Genomic DNA, 16,815 nt, shown 5'->3' with positions numbered 1-16,815 from the left:
CACCGTGTGCCGTCACCCTCTGTAACAGCTCCTGGAGGTATTTAACGCAAGCTGGCAAGAGCACACCCACCAGAAGAACTACATTTTCTTATTGCGAGAGGGTTTTGGCATCACTCCTCCGAGCGTCAGGAGCCAGAGGTACGATGGGTGTGTGATGTGTACGTAGCGTGGGGCTGGAGCACTGTCAGGGCAGCCAACGGCACGCAGCAGTATCCTGTGGCGTGATACAGCCACGTTCCTCCTGCTGCAGCTATCCACTGAAAGCATTTATTAGGAGAAGCGATTTGACCAACACAAGCTTACAACCTGCTCTGGCTAAAGGAAAGAACACCAATTTTATTCTGAAGTTTTTGCCATTACCCCAGTCCTATCAGTGGTGCCATACCAGTACAAAATAAACAACATCAAGAATAGCTACAAAGCCTTGTTTGCTTGGGAAAAGTGAACAGTACCTATCTCCCTATTTTGTTTACAGCATACTCCTATAAACACAGCAGAGTAACTCCTGGCAAAAGCCACAAAATATTTCACTCGTGGTGTTAATTTAGACACAATCAGATAATCCCTGAAGTCCTTTTCACTATCAGGAAAGACAGTCCCACTGCAGATTGACATGCTTACAAGAAAATCCCTCTACAAAACAGCAGGTGTTTGGCTGATAAAAAAAGAGGCACTTCTCAGAAGGAGCCCCCAGCTGTTCCTGGTCTGCTGCAGGGTTCAGCCTCTCAGGGAAGCTGAAGTCAGAAGGGAAGTAGTATCTGTAACATGTAGTTCTAAAACTTCCGGAGGAAAACACGATCAAAGGCTGAGTGCATAACTTTTAGGATCTCTGCAGCTTGGATGAAGTCATAAACATAATTCAACATTAAAAATAACTTGAGACTTCTCACTCACAGCTTGTCTCAGCATCAACTGCCAATCACATACAGCCGTGCTGACTTAATTAAAAGAGATGAAGTATAGGCCCTCTACCTTCCTTTTTTGGACTAACATGCTTTAAGAAAAAAATACATCAAGATCTGGAATCACCCCACCTTGGTCATCGAGCCTCCTTGCAAACTATGTCTTACTGTAAAATCCTCGGATAGTGAAAGCAGGAGGAACACCCAGCGTGACTGACAGTTGGGCGCATGATTAGAAGACTAAGGGACGTTCTACTCAAGGGGCCTCAGCTCAGCTGTACTTCTCAGGGATCTTCCTTCAGTGCATTCGTTATTATCTCCTTCCCAGCCAATGCCTCTTCCACACCTATCTTCTCTTCTAGCTTCTCTAGCATTCTACATGCTTCCCCCGGAATCATTTTTGCTCCTTTTGGTTCTTCAGGCATCTTAGTCACCTTTGATGAAGCAGCCTCTTCTAAGGCAAATGATTTTATATTACTCTTATCTTTCTTCCCCTTTCTGCTATCCTGTGACACTTTTGCCTTTGCTATTGCCTTGAAGGGACCCACAAGCCAGTTTAGAGGGGTGTTCTGAGTTACATACTCAAAAAGCACATCCAGAGACCTTTGGGCTTCAGCCACACGGTTCTGGCTCTTGGTCAGAGTTTTGCTGGAGAGATCCTGAAAAGAATTAGCACTGGCAAAAGAAGTATGGAGCTTCTTGATATTTCGAGTTGCCTGATGCACAGCTTCTTGGATGTTCCTGGGGAGGCCATGGATGCTGACTTTCAGATTCTCATAAATAGGTTGTAGCTGCTGAGTGATGATATGTAGCATAGCTAGAGTCCGTGATTCTATCTGCTGGGAAAGAAATATAGCTCAGCTACTGTAGCAGATGAGATGCATGCCATTCACAAGAGGTCTGATTACATACACCCACATATACCTCTACTTTGGAAGCTGTTTTAACTTGGTGTCCCTTGGGTTGAGTCAGACACCAGCTCACCCACAGCTGATGGAGTTTCTCTTGCCCATCCAGAAGCTTCTGGCCAACCTCCTTTTTCACAGATTCAATCTGATAGGAAAAATGAGAGGCATAGTTGCATTGCACACACATACGATTAGCTAAGCAAAAGTGATTCTGTCAGCACTTCAGACAGGCAGGGGCACAGATGGAAAACCACCTACAACTGATCCCTAGGGCTAAAATTTTACAGATGGAAAGGGGGGGGGGGGGTGAAAGGTTGTACCAGATTTATTGCCAGCTGTAGTTGTGAGAGTGTGTTCTGAGTGCTTTGTTTAATATGCTGCAGCTTGTTCAGGGAGAGCTGGTAGGCTCGGTGGCGGACTTTTTTAGAGAGGGAACCCAGTCGAACGAAGTAACTCTGCTGCTGTTTCTGCTCCTCCACAGAAGCCATACCAGATCCCTCAATAGCAGTGGCAAGTTCACCTGGAGGAAACAAGAACAGAGATGTTGCTGTGCTCCATTCTGCTAGCTGTAAGGAATGGCAGGGAGTAGTAATATCCCACACTGGAAAAGTGGAAGACTGAAGTTGCTGTATAAGCAGTAGATGTTTGCAGATGCTCAGGTATTAAAGGTGGGCTAGTCCCCAAAGTGTTCCGTGCAGATAAGCAGGCTTGACAGACAGGTTGAAGCAGGCACCCATGTGTTTGTCTTGAGGCTGTAGGACAAGGAGCAGCTAGCAAATTCTTGAACTCTGTCCCATAGCAAGCAGCAAAGCAGTGTTGATACAAAGCCACCCTGGTGCTAAATTCAGAGCTACCTGTCTATATAGATGACTCTTTCAGCATCAGGTGCTCTCTAGCCATGTGAGAAAGGCTTTGCATTTACAACCGCCAGCTCAGCATTTTCTCACCTAGTTCCTCTTCAGTCATGGGAAGGTAGTGATCCACCAGATCTTCTGATATACCCAGGACAGATTCGACACCACCTGCCACTGCTTGTCCCACTGCCTTGGCTTTGCTCACACTGCTGGTCACCACTGAATTAGTTATCTCCACACTCTCCTGGATGGCCTCTCTGCTCTGCTCAAGGGCTGTATTTATTTTGCTAGCTATGGTGCTGTATGCAGAATCCAGAGCTGTACTGACTGTCGAAGTAACCACTGATTTGGTCTTCTCAACACTATCCTGAACAGCTACTTTTGTTAGATCTACTGCCTCTATCACCTTGTTAGTCACAAGGTCCTTGGCACCCTGGGCAACCTCCACAGCATTGACAATTGTATTCGCAACTGCAGACTTGGTCAGTCCCACGCTGTCCTCCACAACGTGTTTACTGAGGCCCACAGCCTCTGTCACCTTGTTACTCACAAGGTCTTTAGTACTCTGGGCAGCCTCCACAGCACTGGCAATAGTGGAAGTAACCGCAGACTTGGTCAGTCCCACGCTGTCCTCCACAATGTGTTTAGTGAGGTCTACTGCTTCAGTCACTTTGTTAGTGACAAGGTCCCTGGCACCCTGAGCAGCCTCCACAGCATTGACAATAGTATTGGCAACTGCAGACTTGGTCATTCCAATGCTGTCCTCCACAATGTGCTTAGTGAGGTCTACTGCTTCTGTCACTTTATTAGTTACAAGGTCCTTTGCACCCTGAGCAGCCTCCACAGCGTTGTTAACACTGGAAGTGACCATTGACCTGGTCATCTTGACACCATCCCCAACAGCACTTTTAGTAAGATCCATAGCTTCAGTCACTTTATCAGCCATTGCTTCTTTTGCCTCACAGGCAGCATCCATAGCGGATGTCACTTTGGTGGAAACCAGCTGTTTGGTGTCTGAGAATACCTACAACAGGAAGGGGACAAAGATTATTTTTTTTCCTGAAATAGGTTTTCCTTCCCCAAAGTAGCTTTTCCACTTAGATAATTGTTTGCATCCCGGTGGTAGACCAGGGAAAGATGTTTGTTTCCACATGCTAAAGGCATATCCCCAGCTTCATCAGTTAGCTATGAGTTCTCTAGCCCAGGGACTGACCTGACAAAGTACTGTCGCCAAATTTTATTTCTCCAAGTTCCTCTGCACCCATAACAACTCCACCAACCAAGAGATCAAGCCGTGACTCCACCAGAAAAAGCTTTTACCTTATCTGCTGGCTGTTGAAGAAAAGGCAAGTTCTCCTCCAGCTGATCCAGTCCTTTACAGGCATATTCATTTACAAGTGCAACTAGACAGAAAAAAAAAAAAGACACTACCAGTTTAGTCTTCAGTTTGCAGACGGGTTTTGACTCTTCAACGGCCAATGCAGAGTACTCACAAAAGCAAACAAACTAAAAAATGTTGTTCTGGGATGAGATGCATGTGGGGGATGTAGCAGAAATGCTGTCATGGCTTGAAGCAGTGATTGAGCACCTGGTGGGAAGGTGGGTAAACCCAGAGGAGCTCAGGTGCATGAGTGTCCCTGAGTGACTGGAAGGGGTGGAGCCAGGATCCACCCTTGCCTAGACCTCATTTAAGGGTTAACAATGGAGACAAGGGGCTCTTGCTGGAGATTCACTGTGTTCCTGAGGCCTTCCAAAGGTAAGCTAATTTTCTTCCTTCATCTCTGTGCCCACAGCTACTACATTTGGGCTTATCCTCATTTACTACAGCTAAAGAGTTTAACACCCTACTATTTTTGCTGTGCTTTCCACCCCATTATAACATTATGGGGGAGTCTAGAGGCCAGACTTCACATACTGTAGTCATAGTATCATACCTAGCAAATTCAGTGAAATTACTGAGCTGCTGAAAACAAAGGAGCAGGGGACTAAGCATAGTTATTAACTAGAACATACTATAGAAAATGGATGTCACTGAGCAGGTCCATGAAACTTCCCTCCCTCTCTACTCCGTCCATATAGGAAAGGTCTCTGGCCCCCTTGCTTACTTTGTGAGTCCAGTTGGTTCAATATGGGCTGTGCCCCACCAACCACACTGCCCACTGCAACTGCAGCTACAGTCTCAGCCACATTGCAGACACCACTGAGGCAAGGATGCATTTCCTTGGTAGAACTGTAGGCAGATGAGACCAGGTTGAACGCAGAGTTAAGCAAGGGCAGGTTGGTAATCCGGTTGACAGCACTCTAAAACCAGAGAGAAATGAGTGAGGTCAGAGACCCAGCCTCAACCTGATGTGTGTATACAAGCCATTAAAGATTCTAAGGCATTCAGTCTATCTCATCGTCCTTTTAGGCTCGGAGTTGAAGAGACTTGTCCAAAGACAAGTCTTTGTCAGTAGCAAGCCATGAGCTGGAGCTCCAGGCTTGTCACTGCTGACTCGCACTTGGTTTTAGCACCATCAAGATCAAATGTAGAAGTAGGAACTAGAACAGCTAATGTTTAAGAATTATTTGCATTACCTGAGCCAGCCATGGAATATTTCCTTGAGCAAGCTGACTTCTGTATGAGTTAAGTGTATATTTAGGCACAGCTTCATTTGGTCATTCTGCTAGCCCCAGCCTGTTTTTGAGATGCTGGCAGAAGTTGCTAACCACTATGAACAGGTAGTTTAACTGCCATGTGATTAAGTACCAGCCTTCATGGTACCTACCTCTTGTGGCTGTTCCTCAGCCTCCTGATCTTTCTTTGGAATCTGCTTTGATGCCATAGTGAAGTCAACTGCAGCTGAAAGGTTAAAAAAAAGGGTGCACAGATGTACAGTTTAAGATTCCACCAGTGAACCATAATCATTGTAATACTTGTGAGAAGCAGAAGGCAACAAAGTTGGGATCCAGAGCAGCCCAGGAACTTTACAGAATCACTAATCCTTCTTGCAGGAATATGAAGGTATTTGAGAAGCTGTGTGATTTATGGTGTACGAGTATATGTATAGAACAAGAGACTGTACTCTATCTCCCTCAATCCCCAAACAGACAAATACTTTACACAAAGCAACCCTTATTTTATTGCTGGTAGCATTTGACTGACTTCAAAGAAGAAAGTTAGAAGTGGGTGAGAACTACTCTTTAATCTCAGTTGTGCATTTTCTCTGTGAGATATGCACTCCTGGTTCAGCTTCCCACTACCTGAAGACTTGCATGAAAGGAAGCTGTGCCCTGCAGAAGCAGGGCTAGTGGTGTGATTCACAGGCAGGTGTTACTGCTGTACTAAGAAGCCCAGCTGAAATGTAACTACCCTAAGTTACGTAATTGCTCATTAACCCTCAATTTAATATTATCGTTCTACTATACCTCTTTATCATGTGGAAACCTTTAGCATTGCTACCAACTTCAGTAATACTGTAAGTCTCACAGCTCTGGGAAGAATATCAAGATGTTCCAGAGCTTACTGACAACAGCAGGCTGTTTTGCTTCTGTAGCTTCTGATTATCTACTTAAAAACTTGTTCCCATCCTACTGGACAGCAAAGTTCACCTCATCATACTGAGTCTCAGAAGTGTTCTTACTTTGTAATGGGATTTAAGAAGTTCAAGTATAAAAGTGATACAGTAGCTTGAATGTGTATTGGTCTCTCTAACCTAGATCTAGGTTTGCATCTGAACGCACCAGAGTGATGACAGATCTAAGACTGCATCTTGCCTCAGTCAGGCATAGCAGAGATTTCAACATACTTGTTCTTCCTTGCAGTATCTATCTGCTTCCCTGCCTTGCCAGCTAGTCCCTCTCTTTAAAATTCCCACAGCATTTTTCCAGTGGGAAACCCTCAAACCAGAATTCCTCACAAACAGGATTCCCAAGGCAAGAACCTGGCAGACTATCCAAAATGCTGCTGTTTGATAAGCAACAGAGACTGCTGTCTCTTTTCTTGTCAACACTGACTCATTTAATGCTTATATTTTGCTGTGGAAACAGGAACAGAAAGTTAGGACATAAAGAGTGAAACAGGCATTTGTTTGCTCAGAACTGATGATGGTCAGAGCTTGGGGAGACTTCTCAGTAATCAGTGCCACAGTGTTTGACAGCCTGGCAAGTTATGTGTGCAATTAATTAGCATTGTGGTGAGAGAAAGACAGTCAGGGATGCCTATAGCAGGAGTTGTCACAAATTGGGATGCTCTCCCCTCCCCTCCTTCTGGAAGGCCAGCTGACGTAACACCACATCAAAGATATAGCAGCCTGGGAAAGCTTCTAGAAAATTGCTCCAAGTAAAAGCAAGGCTTGAATGCAAGTTTCAGGCCCATATGGTTTGTGCAGTCAGTAGTTACTCCTCTCATACGACTTAGGAACAAGTTTGTTTGTTGAAGCTGAGAAGCACAGCTATTTAAACACCATTCCAAACAACTCCTTTGCTGAGTTGCTTCACTTCTCAACAGGTGAGAAACACTCATCCTATCATGTCTCACTGGCTGGCGTCAGGGTCAGCACACAGCACAAAGTGCAGCCAGAAGAAGTGCTCTAGCTGCAAGTCTAAGTCAGGAGTAATTCCTTGGCTGATTTAAAACAAAAAACAAAACAAACAAAAAAAAACAACAAAAAACACACAACAAACAAAAAAAAAGAAAAAAAAAACACAAAAAAACAAATAGAAGGTTAGAAACAACCTCTGAAGTACTAAGAGCTCTCCTGAATTATGGAGGCGTTAGTGACAATCCTTGCAGCATGGTCATGTTAGAACATAGTTTGCTGTCCTCCAGAGGAGAAGTCAGGGTGTGTTGCAACTCCAGTCCTTGTAGCATGGATGTGTCTTTGTGAGTCACACAGACAGCGTAGTTTTGTTTTCTCTTTCTATACTCTCCCCTACAGGGGTGGGGGAAGCAGATCTTCTGTGGTTCCAGATCACAGGGAAGCACTGTACTGAGCACCTCTGCATCAGTTGTTCTGTGCTCTGGAGAGAGACATGACTCCAAACAGGGAAGCAAGCAGAAATCCCAAAGTCCCATCTTCCAGCAGGCATCCTCTCAGGGAGGAAAGCAAAAGCAGCATCACTGCTTGTTCTAATTGCAGGAAGCAAACCAATTCTCCCTTAGCAGGGCAGCTTTGCCTTGCAGATAACTTCATATTTCTACAGCAGAGATATTATATAGGTCACTGCTGGAGAACATTCTCAGAATAGTTTCAAAAAAATGAAACTCCTCGTAGACTCTCTCTAGCATGGCATCATCACATGCTGTTGGTCACTGCCAAATGCAGCACCACTTGGAATTTAGCAAAACAAAGGGCAAAGGCCCCAGAGTTCCAGAGCTGCTGCCTGCTTATTTTCTCCACCTCAGCCTATCACACCCGTTGCAACAGGGCAGCCTGGCACAGAAGTGCTTTTCTGCTGGGGTAAGCAGCTTCCCTTATTTCTGTCTCTGACAACAAACACTTTAAGCAAACAAAAAACAGAAAAATAGTTTTAAGCTTGCACAGGGCTTTCCTTCTTCTCTGAAAACAAGCTCAGCCCTGGAAAGCTGTTACATCATCTTGTGGATGGAGAGGTAGGATCTCATTCAGAAATCCTTTCTCCCCTCTGTGTTTTATCTATGAAAGACTGATTGAGTCACATCTAATATGCCTAGTGCAGTAGCTTACCTGGCAGTTCTTTAATGAATGTCAACAAATGAAGATATATTTCTCAGTTTAGATATGAGCAGGGATATGAGCAGGGAGGACTGTCCGGGTATTAATTTGTTTGAAGCATTTATTTGCATTCTTTTCCAGATTTGCTATTGATAACCTAGTTGCAATAAATGTGATCAAAAGAATTTCTGCTGCAGGGGGGAATGGCAGCGCTCACAACCAATAGCAGCGTTTGCAGACACTCAGGGTAGAGCAGGAAGGGGGATTAGATGATTTGGACCTTGGAACAGCAACTCTGTATGTGCTGGCAGAAGTACACATCTGCAGCTTCTCTAGAAAGGCTACCAGTTTTAGGGAGCCTCAAAGGCTAAACCAACTTCTGCAGTGGGAGTCAAGGATCGCTCCCTCCCAAAATCACAAGGGAAAAACAAACACCGCAGCTGGTGGCCATTATTAAGTACTTCCTTGGGACAGGAAGTGTACGAGCTACCTGAGCTCCTAGAATTTGGAGATAATTAAAACTGCTCCTTCTACTCTGAAGTAGGACAGCTTCTGGGCTTTCCAGTATTTTCTGTTCACTGATTAAAACACAAGCACAGAACTCCCAGGGCTCTGGACTGCACCTGGAACTTGCAAAGCAAGGAACATGCTTTGCTGACTACTAAACAGGCATTTCAATCTGTTAGGTTTCAGATGAACCAGCTTTGGTAATGAAGTTTCAGGTAGTCACAATCACATGCAGAATCCCATCAGTCTTGAGAAACACTGCACTGGTTTGCCAAGTGCTCTTTCAAGCAGGCAGGCAAGGCTGTAACACATAGCTGCTGCCTCTATCTGCCCACGAGCAAGAAGTTACCTTGTCACCAACCCCTTTGTTAACACTATTATCGTGCCTCCGCCAAGTGATCATCACAGGGAAGTAGCTATAGGCAGGAGTGTCAACAGGAAGGGCATGCCCACCTGATCACAGGTCAGCAGACACATCATGCACAGCCATGTCCTGCAGGCCCCTGCCACGGTACCTTGAGCCAGGAAAGAGCTTTGAGACCTGCAGCTGCCCAAGCACAGCTCAGATTTACAGGGCTGTGAAGAACTTATTGGAGGCTTCTTCCTAGCCCTGTGATCTTTTTTTCCTGTGACATACCAGGTACAGCACTACCACCAATATGTTTCTCTAGTAGCCCACCCCAAGTCATCTTTTGTGCCCAGAGACAGAGGAAAGCAGCAAGCAACAGAGGGACTGCAGCTGCTCCTGGGGAAGTCGATAGGGAGGAACACAACCCAAGTAAGGGGACTGTAGCCTTGGTGCTCCCCAGGAGCAAGAGCCAGCTTGAAGCCCAACCTCTGTCCTCCATCCCTGGAAGAGCTGCAAAGCAAGAGCCAGCCTCGGGAGCCCCACAGTACGGGAACAAGCCAGATGCCCAAGCCACGATGTCCATCCCACCAGCCTTGACTCACCTATCTCACCTGTGCCTTCCGCTCCAACAGCAGTAATAGGGAGCCAGCCTCGCCTCGCTTAAATACCCCGCGGGCCTGATGAGCAGCCGAGATAGCCAATGGAGGCACGGCAAGCGCTGTCCTGGCCAATGGGAAGAGAGAGGCGGGAGGTGTGTGGGGGCTCCTCCGAGGGGTCCGGGCTGAGCTACTGGGTGCCCCCCGGAATAGAGACATAACAGCTGGGGCCTCCTAGGGGAGTACGTCGGAGGGAATCCGTTCCTGCTGTGCCCCCTGGCCCGGCCGGGAGCAGTGCAATAGGACCAGGGGCTGGAGGTGCTGCCATGGGGCCCACCCGGGGCTTTGGCACCTGTAGGTGCCACTCCATGGCAGAGATCACAGAATGTTAGGGATTGGAAGGGACCTCGAAACACCATCTAGTCCAGTCTCCCTCCCAGAGCTCTCACAGAGATCACAGGATCACAGAGCTGTAGAGGCTGGAAGGGATCTTTAGAGATGATCGAGTCCAATGCCCCTACATAGCTGCTCCCCTACAGCAGGCTACGCAGGTAGAGATGGGTGATGGACTTGTGCCAAACATGCTGCCTTGTGTCTGGCAGCTCAGGGGTGTCCAGCCAGAGACTGAGAGCTATTTCTGTAAAGCTTTCAGCAGAGAATTGCTGCAGTTGTCTGTGCTTTTGGGGAGTCATGTCTGGACCTTGCACACCACCCACAGTGTAGATGTGAACGTAATTGCAGCTCACACTCAGCTGCAGTTTGGGAGCAGGAGCTCAGCCCATTTCCCAGGTCAGGGCTCAGCCTTTGCCAGCAGGCAGCTTGTGCTTGGCTTTTGCGAAAGCGGTGTTAGCAGCCAACAAACGTGGTTGGCAAGTGCTTGGGTTGAGCGGCTCAGCACGCTTTGCCTGGCACCAGGCATTGCCCAGAAATCCCTGAAGAGCAGGCAGAGGGTCTGTGGTTCAGCCATGGTGTTTCCTTTGCAGATCTCCCCTGCAGTGCGAGTGCTGGAAGTGCCAAAGACAGCATGCGCTCTTGCCCCAACCTGTGCCTGGGCACAGCAAACACATGATGAGGAAAGTGCTGCTTCCTTGGTTTGCTGCGATTTTCAAGGTTGAAGTTGTCTGTCATTTTTATACTTGCAGAGTGCCCAGCAATACAGGACTCTGAACCTGGCTGGAAGAGATATGGGCTCTTTAATAGATACAATAAATAACAAACATTTTAAAGTTAGTGTTTTGTTTTTCTGTTTGTGTTGTTTCATGTTCAGATCTCTAAAGCTAGTTTGAAACTATTAATTAAGCTTCCTGTTGTCTGTTTTCCAGATCTGAGGGGGAGGAAACTGGGGCACAGGTAAGAATTATCTGAAGTCTTCTAAAGCTATTCAGCTGATTGAGTCACTTTGTTTTTGGCCCACGCATGCAGGGAACCTCCGGTCTCATTTCTGTACTGCCTATGGTAAGCCATGGAGGAGATGGGGAGCATCAGTGTGTTTTGAAAACATGTTGTTAAGCTAACAAAAATGTTGACAATTATCACTTTGCAGCTTTGAGGCTAAAAAGACTTACCTGAGTCAGACTTATCACCAACTTGTTGCCTGAAGAATTCTGGAGATCTGATAGTCCACCTTGCGTGGTGGTTTTATATGTTTTATATGATGTGCACAGGGTAGAAGATGGATGTTCTTGTCTGTCCTTGAAGATCTGAAGAAACATTTTTTCTTTCAAGAACCCAGGAATCAAGAAATTAGTTCTGTGTCTTTGTAAATGTTTGGGCTGTACATGGAGAATGGGCTTTGTGCTCGAGTAAGCTGGCCCGGGGGTGTGAAGGGCCTGAGAAGACTAGGTCTGGTGATGACGGTGAAAGTCACAGAATCACAGAATGAATCATAGAATCACAGAATGACCCGGGTTGGAAGGGACCTCAAGGATCATGAAGCTCCAACCCTCCTGCCTGGCAGGGCCACCAAATTTCCACATTTACTAGATCAGGTTGCCCAGGGCCCTGTCCAACCTGGCCTTGAACACCTCCAAGGACGGGGCATCCACAACCTCCCTGGGCAGCCTGTTCCAGGACCTCACCACTCTCCTAGTAAAGAACTTGCCCCTAACATCCAACCTAAATCTTCCCTCTTTCAACTTAAAACCATTTCCCCTTGTCCTACTATTATTGGCCCTTTCAAAGAGTTTACACCCCTCCTGATTATAGGTACCCTTCAGGTACTGAAAGGCTGCAATGAGGTCACCCTGCAGCCTTCTTTTCTCCAGGCTGAAAGTCCCATAAAGCAGCCGAAGTTTCATTGTTTAAATGGGTAAAACAGCGCTTGCAATCTGCACGACACATCTTCATGTGACTTGTAGCGCAGAGGAATGTGTGTAGAAGTGAGAATTCCCACGTTCCTTTGTAAGTGGCAGGTGATTTGTATGAGTTAACACCAGAAATTATAATTAATGAGAAAATGTTTGATATCTAAAGAGTAAATTTGGTGACCCAGGATAAAAATACTAATGCTTGGAGCTCTTACTCAGCGATAGAGCTGCCAGTACTGTAAAAACCTGGAAATTTTGGAGATTGTATGAGCAAAGGTTTGTGTGCTCATTTCTGTGATTCTTGTTACTGTATATACAGCATATAACTCAAACAAAGATAAAATCAGTTCAGAAGTTTGGAGGGTGTGGGAAAGATGTAGGAGGAAGCAGAGAAACATGCTTGGAGAAGAGAAAGATAGTCGTGCTGGTTGGAGCAAACAAACCCAGTGGCACCAGACAGAGTTATTCTGCAGCCTTTGTACACGTGCTGCAACATTAAGACAAAGAAGTGTGGAGGATTTGAAGGATCAGGCTATTATGATGCTTTTCTTGTGTTAGTCCCCGTTCCTCTCCCTTCTCCATAGTGTGTCACAGCTTAGCATCATCTCTTTGGGGACCAGAGGCTATGCATGACACCCCATCTGCCAGTGCACATCTGCTGCAGTTGGAACAGCCTTGTTCATCTTCACTAATGGCCTTTATTTCATTAGTAATCTGACAAGATGCTGTGGTCACCTTCCCCATGATAGACTCTGGTATGAGGAGATGATTCATGGGTGAGGCATGTGTTGCTTTGATTTCTGTTCCTTGTTTAAGTCAAGCAAAGCCCTCAGGCTTCCACCAAACTCTACAGGCTCTGCTTAGCTCAGGTGTCCCTCTTTTTGGAGCTGCAGCATGGAGTTGTCTGGAGGGCACCGAAGGGGCAAGTCAGCCTCTGATCTTTACCATTTGTTTCTCTGCAAGGTCCACAAGATGGTGTGCTGATAGCCCCATGTACCTCCACTGCCTGGAACCTCTGCTCTCATGTTCCCGTCTTCATATCCTCCACCACTTCCTTTTGATGGGAGTGAGTGGTCCTTTGGGTAGCAGTTCAGAAATAGTTTCAGCTGGTAATGTCAACACAAAGCACTTAACCCTTTGTGCTGCAACTTCCTGTCTGCTGCAGCAGCAGTTGTTGCTCCTAACAGCAGGCTTGTCCTAGACCGCAGTGTGAACAAACATTGTTCTTGTGCTAGTCCTCCAGTTCTGGCTGTTTGTATCTAGAGCCGAGTGACGGAAGCAGGGCTGTGCCAAGAGACTCCTTGCTGGACCTTGTCTTGTTCCACCCCACTGTTAGTATTACTCATTGGTCTTGATGATCTCTAAAGGCAATGGCTTTCAAAGTGCTATGGCCTGAAAATAATTTGCTAGTGAAGTATAAAAAGCTTCAGCCTAACTTTTACCTTCCCAACCTGTTCTCCCTGAACCTTTGAAGTGTTGTCCTTGACCAAGGCATGCTGCAGCTCTCTACTGCCCTCGCCCTGTATCAGCTGAAACAGTACTTACATGTCTCCTGCAGCCTGGCTGCCTGTGACCCTTTGAAAGTTTCCCACTCTCGTCTTCCCTTCCAGCAGCTCACCCCAGCACAGGGGCAGGCAGCAGCAGCTCAGGCAGGTCCCTGCCCAGAACCGTCTTTGCTTTTACTGTAGGGAACATCCTGGATGCTTCTTGGCTGCTCTTCCCGTCTTCCAGTTCACCTTTGTGCTGGTTTTCAGACTCAGGCTGGTTTTTCACGTGCCTGGTCTGCTCCTCCCTCTACTCCTGCACTCTTGCTTCAAATATTGAGGTACAAGTGGGATGGGGATTAACATAATACTCGTTGCTTTTTGATCAAATGAGAATCTGGCCCTGCTCAGTGTGTCTTTTCCATCTCAAGCTGTTGCTGAGACCTCTACTCTTGCTTCCCCAGTAATCAGAGATACAGATTCCCTTTCTGTTATTCCCCAGGTCTCGGGGTTTGGCTACCTCTGCCCCAGTTATTTTGGAACTCAGCAAATCTCTGGTGAAAGCAGACATGATTGATTTTGCACCACTCAGTTTGCCAGGTCTTGGCACAAGCACGGAAAGGATTCTCTGGCAGTGAGGCTCTTCCATGTTGTTGTCACGTGTCATGCAGACTCATGGTGCTCTTCTTCTCAGAAGCACCCTCAGGTGTGGCCGTTAAGACAGTGGGAATCCTGCCCACCATGATGCGTGTCAGCAGTTCAAACCAGCTCTGTGTTCTGCAAGCTATGAAACACGCTGTTACCATGAGGCTCTTAAGCTCTTAGAGTGTTTAGATCTCTTGTGAGTGTCTTGTAGTTTTCTAGGATGAGACGACCTGCTATTTCTCCCCAAATTTCTCATGTCTTCAGATACAAAACAGGAAGTGCTGTAAAGGCACTGTACGGCATAGACTATAGATGATAATAGCTGTGATGGGTGCATTGTCCTGCCTACATGAGGGTGAATCTCGGAGCAGGTATAACCAGCTATCAATTCTTCTTTATCTAACACTTTAAAAATCACGTTGATCAGCTGGTATTCCTTATGTGCATGCCTGGACTTTCATTTCTCTTAAAACATTCAGCCATAACTTCATGTGGAATGATATCACCAAAGCATACGAGACTCTCAGAAAGTTTTGTCTTGCTAGCTGCCTCTTCTTACAAGTGAATTCAGCAGTGCTTTAAATTTTCATGAGCTGGGCTGGATATCCCTGCTGGCAGAGGAGTCAAGATATTGTTTCCTTGCGGTATGGAGGATTTAACAGTGAAGAAAAGTGTTTTCAACGAGGATTCTAAAAGGAATGTCTAAAATAATCTGAAAGGGAGGAAACTAAAATTCATCAGTTTCTTCAGTACTCATGCATGAAGAGTTTGTGTTTCTTCATGCTCCTTTTATGATTATTATCATTATTATTTCTTTATTTTTCCTGACAGTCTATAGAAACCTGATGCTTCCAGGGCTTTATCTCACATCAGATTCTCTATGAGTTACTCTAGCAGCGTACTTATTTTAACAGAGGACAGGACCTTCAAATGAGAGCAGACATAATTTAACATCTAATGAAATCAGTGTTCTACTACCAGAATAATTCAGAATTGAGCCTTACTGTGAGTGATTTGTTGACCCAACTGAACAGTGTGTAGAACACAGCACAGATTTTGCAGCATGAGGATTCACTGAATGAGTAGAAGTGCTTTTAGAGATGGGGCTTCTCGTTTCCCGACTGATTCAATCTCTAGGGGTGCTATTGCTAATACACAGCAACTGTCCTGAGCTTCGAACAGCTGTGTCTTAAAGTAAGACAGTGCTCCCTGTAGTGTGATGGCAGCTGTCAAGGGGAAAGGACAGATGTCTGTGGCCCACCTGGATGTGGGTAAGAGAGTCCTTACATGGATATGACATGGGCAAGGTGCTATCAGAAACATAGCATCTGAGCATCAAAAACTTAGCACCAATAGCTAAGTGCTCAAATATGTATTCCTTGTTCATTGGGTTAATGTGACACGGTATTCAAGGAAAGGGTCAGCTCTGGATCTTAAAGTCTTTTCTGAACTTCTTATCGTGCTTTTATAGAGGTGCAAGGAATGCTGGAAAAACTCTGAAAGAGGGTAGTAAGTGTCTGTTGTTAAAACTGTCTGGACGCTGTGCGTGTTTGCCACTCTTCTAAAAATGGGACATGGCTGACAACACATGGATCCAGGTACACTATTAAGCAACACAAGTTACTTGAGACTTCAGCTCTGAAGGCCCAAACAGGAGATGCTTTAGATGTGCGAACTGTCCTTATAAGTGTGAAAAATGTTATCCCAATGCATAGCCTTTCTTCCTGCTCCCTGCCAGCTCTGAAATATCTGATAACCCCTGCAGAAAGAAGCTGCTGCTGCAGTGGGTCAAGGTTAAGACTCCAGTTCATCTCCAGGGGGAAAAACAGCTTTCTTGTGAGGCACAGCCTTCAGATCTGGGAGGAAATGAAGCCTGACTGCTGCAGGTCGCAGGTCACATCCACGGCTCTTATGCACTGACACATGCCCAACCTTTGGTACTAACCTAATCTAGGCCAGTGCCTTTCAACCTGTGATCTGCAGCTTAGCTGTGGGATCCCCAGCAGATCCTAAGGATGAGAGCAGGGGGGTAAAGGAGGGACGCACACTGCTCTGGCTGTATGCATTCACTACAGCAGTCTGCACACTGGGGGTGTGTGGTGGGTGCTCCATCCCACAGTTTGTGTTTCTTAACACACACGTGAGAGGTCAGCTCTGCGTCGGTGGGTGTGGGGGGCACAGCAAGGCAAGTTCTGCTCTGCGTTGAGCTCTGGAGCCTCGTGCTCTTTGTCTGGAGGGGCCGGATAGCGGCTCTGCCAGGCCTGGGCAGGTTGCAGAGCTGCTGAAGCTGCTTCTGTCGGAGCCACCCCCTGCAGCGCCCACGCTCCCAGCCGAGCACCTCTTCCCCACCTTTGCCCGTTTTCATCCTTTTCTACCTCTTTCCAAGCCGCCTTGCTTTCTTAGAAACCTCTCGGTAATCCCCAGCTTATGGCTTGCTCCACCCGATAACCAGACTCAGCAAAGTTTATCCTTTTTTAATTTCCTTCCTTGTTGGAGGAACTCTCCAGAGCAGCCCCGCTCTCGGCACACAGGGCCGTGTTCCTGAAGTGCCCCACGTGCAGCGCTGTTGCCCACCCCAGGGTGCTCCGC

At 46.5% G+C, this 16,815-nt stretch overlaps 1 protein-coding gene and 1 long non-coding RNA gene across 2 annotated transcripts; one reads left to right on the top strand and one right to left on the bottom strand.

Moving 5' to 3' along the window:
• The first annotated feature begins 25 nt into the window (after positions 1 to 25).
• On the top strand, positions 26 to 11,021 carry LOC107325403. Its single transcript, XR_001559672.2, has 2 exons — positions 26 to 138; positions 10,775 to 11,021. It is a non-coding gene; the product is annotated as an uncharacterized LOC107325403 (long non-coding RNA).
• Positions 311 to 10,779, bottom strand: LOC107325400 (perilipin-3-like). The gene is made up of 8 exons (XM_015886219.2): positions 9,798 to 10,779; positions 5,433 to 5,506; positions 4,770 to 4,965; positions 3,985 to 4,067; positions 2,758 to 3,688; positions 2,131 to 2,330; positions 1,827 to 1,955; positions 311 to 1,738 (listed from the first exon to the last, which is right to left on the bottom strand). The coding sequence occupies exons 2-8, from the start codon at positions 5,487 to 5,489 to the stop codon at positions 1,187 to 1,189; spliced, it is 2,148 nt and encodes a 715-aa protein (XP_015741705.1). The 5' UTR covers positions 5,490 to 5,506; positions 9,798 to 10,779; the 3' UTR covers positions 311 to 1,186.
• Positions 11,022 to 16,815: the final 5,794 nt, after the last annotated feature.

This window comes from Coturnix japonica, chromosome 28 (assembly GCF_001577835.2).
Source record: "Coturnix japonica isolate 7356 chromosome 28, Coturnix japonica 2.1, whole genome shotgun sequence".
NCBI classification, from domain to species: Eukaryota; Metazoa; Chordata; class Aves; order Galliformes; family Phasianidae; genus Coturnix; species Coturnix japonica.
Note: the sequence above shows the minus strand (reverse complement) of the source record. Positions and strands in the feature narration are given on the sequence as shown.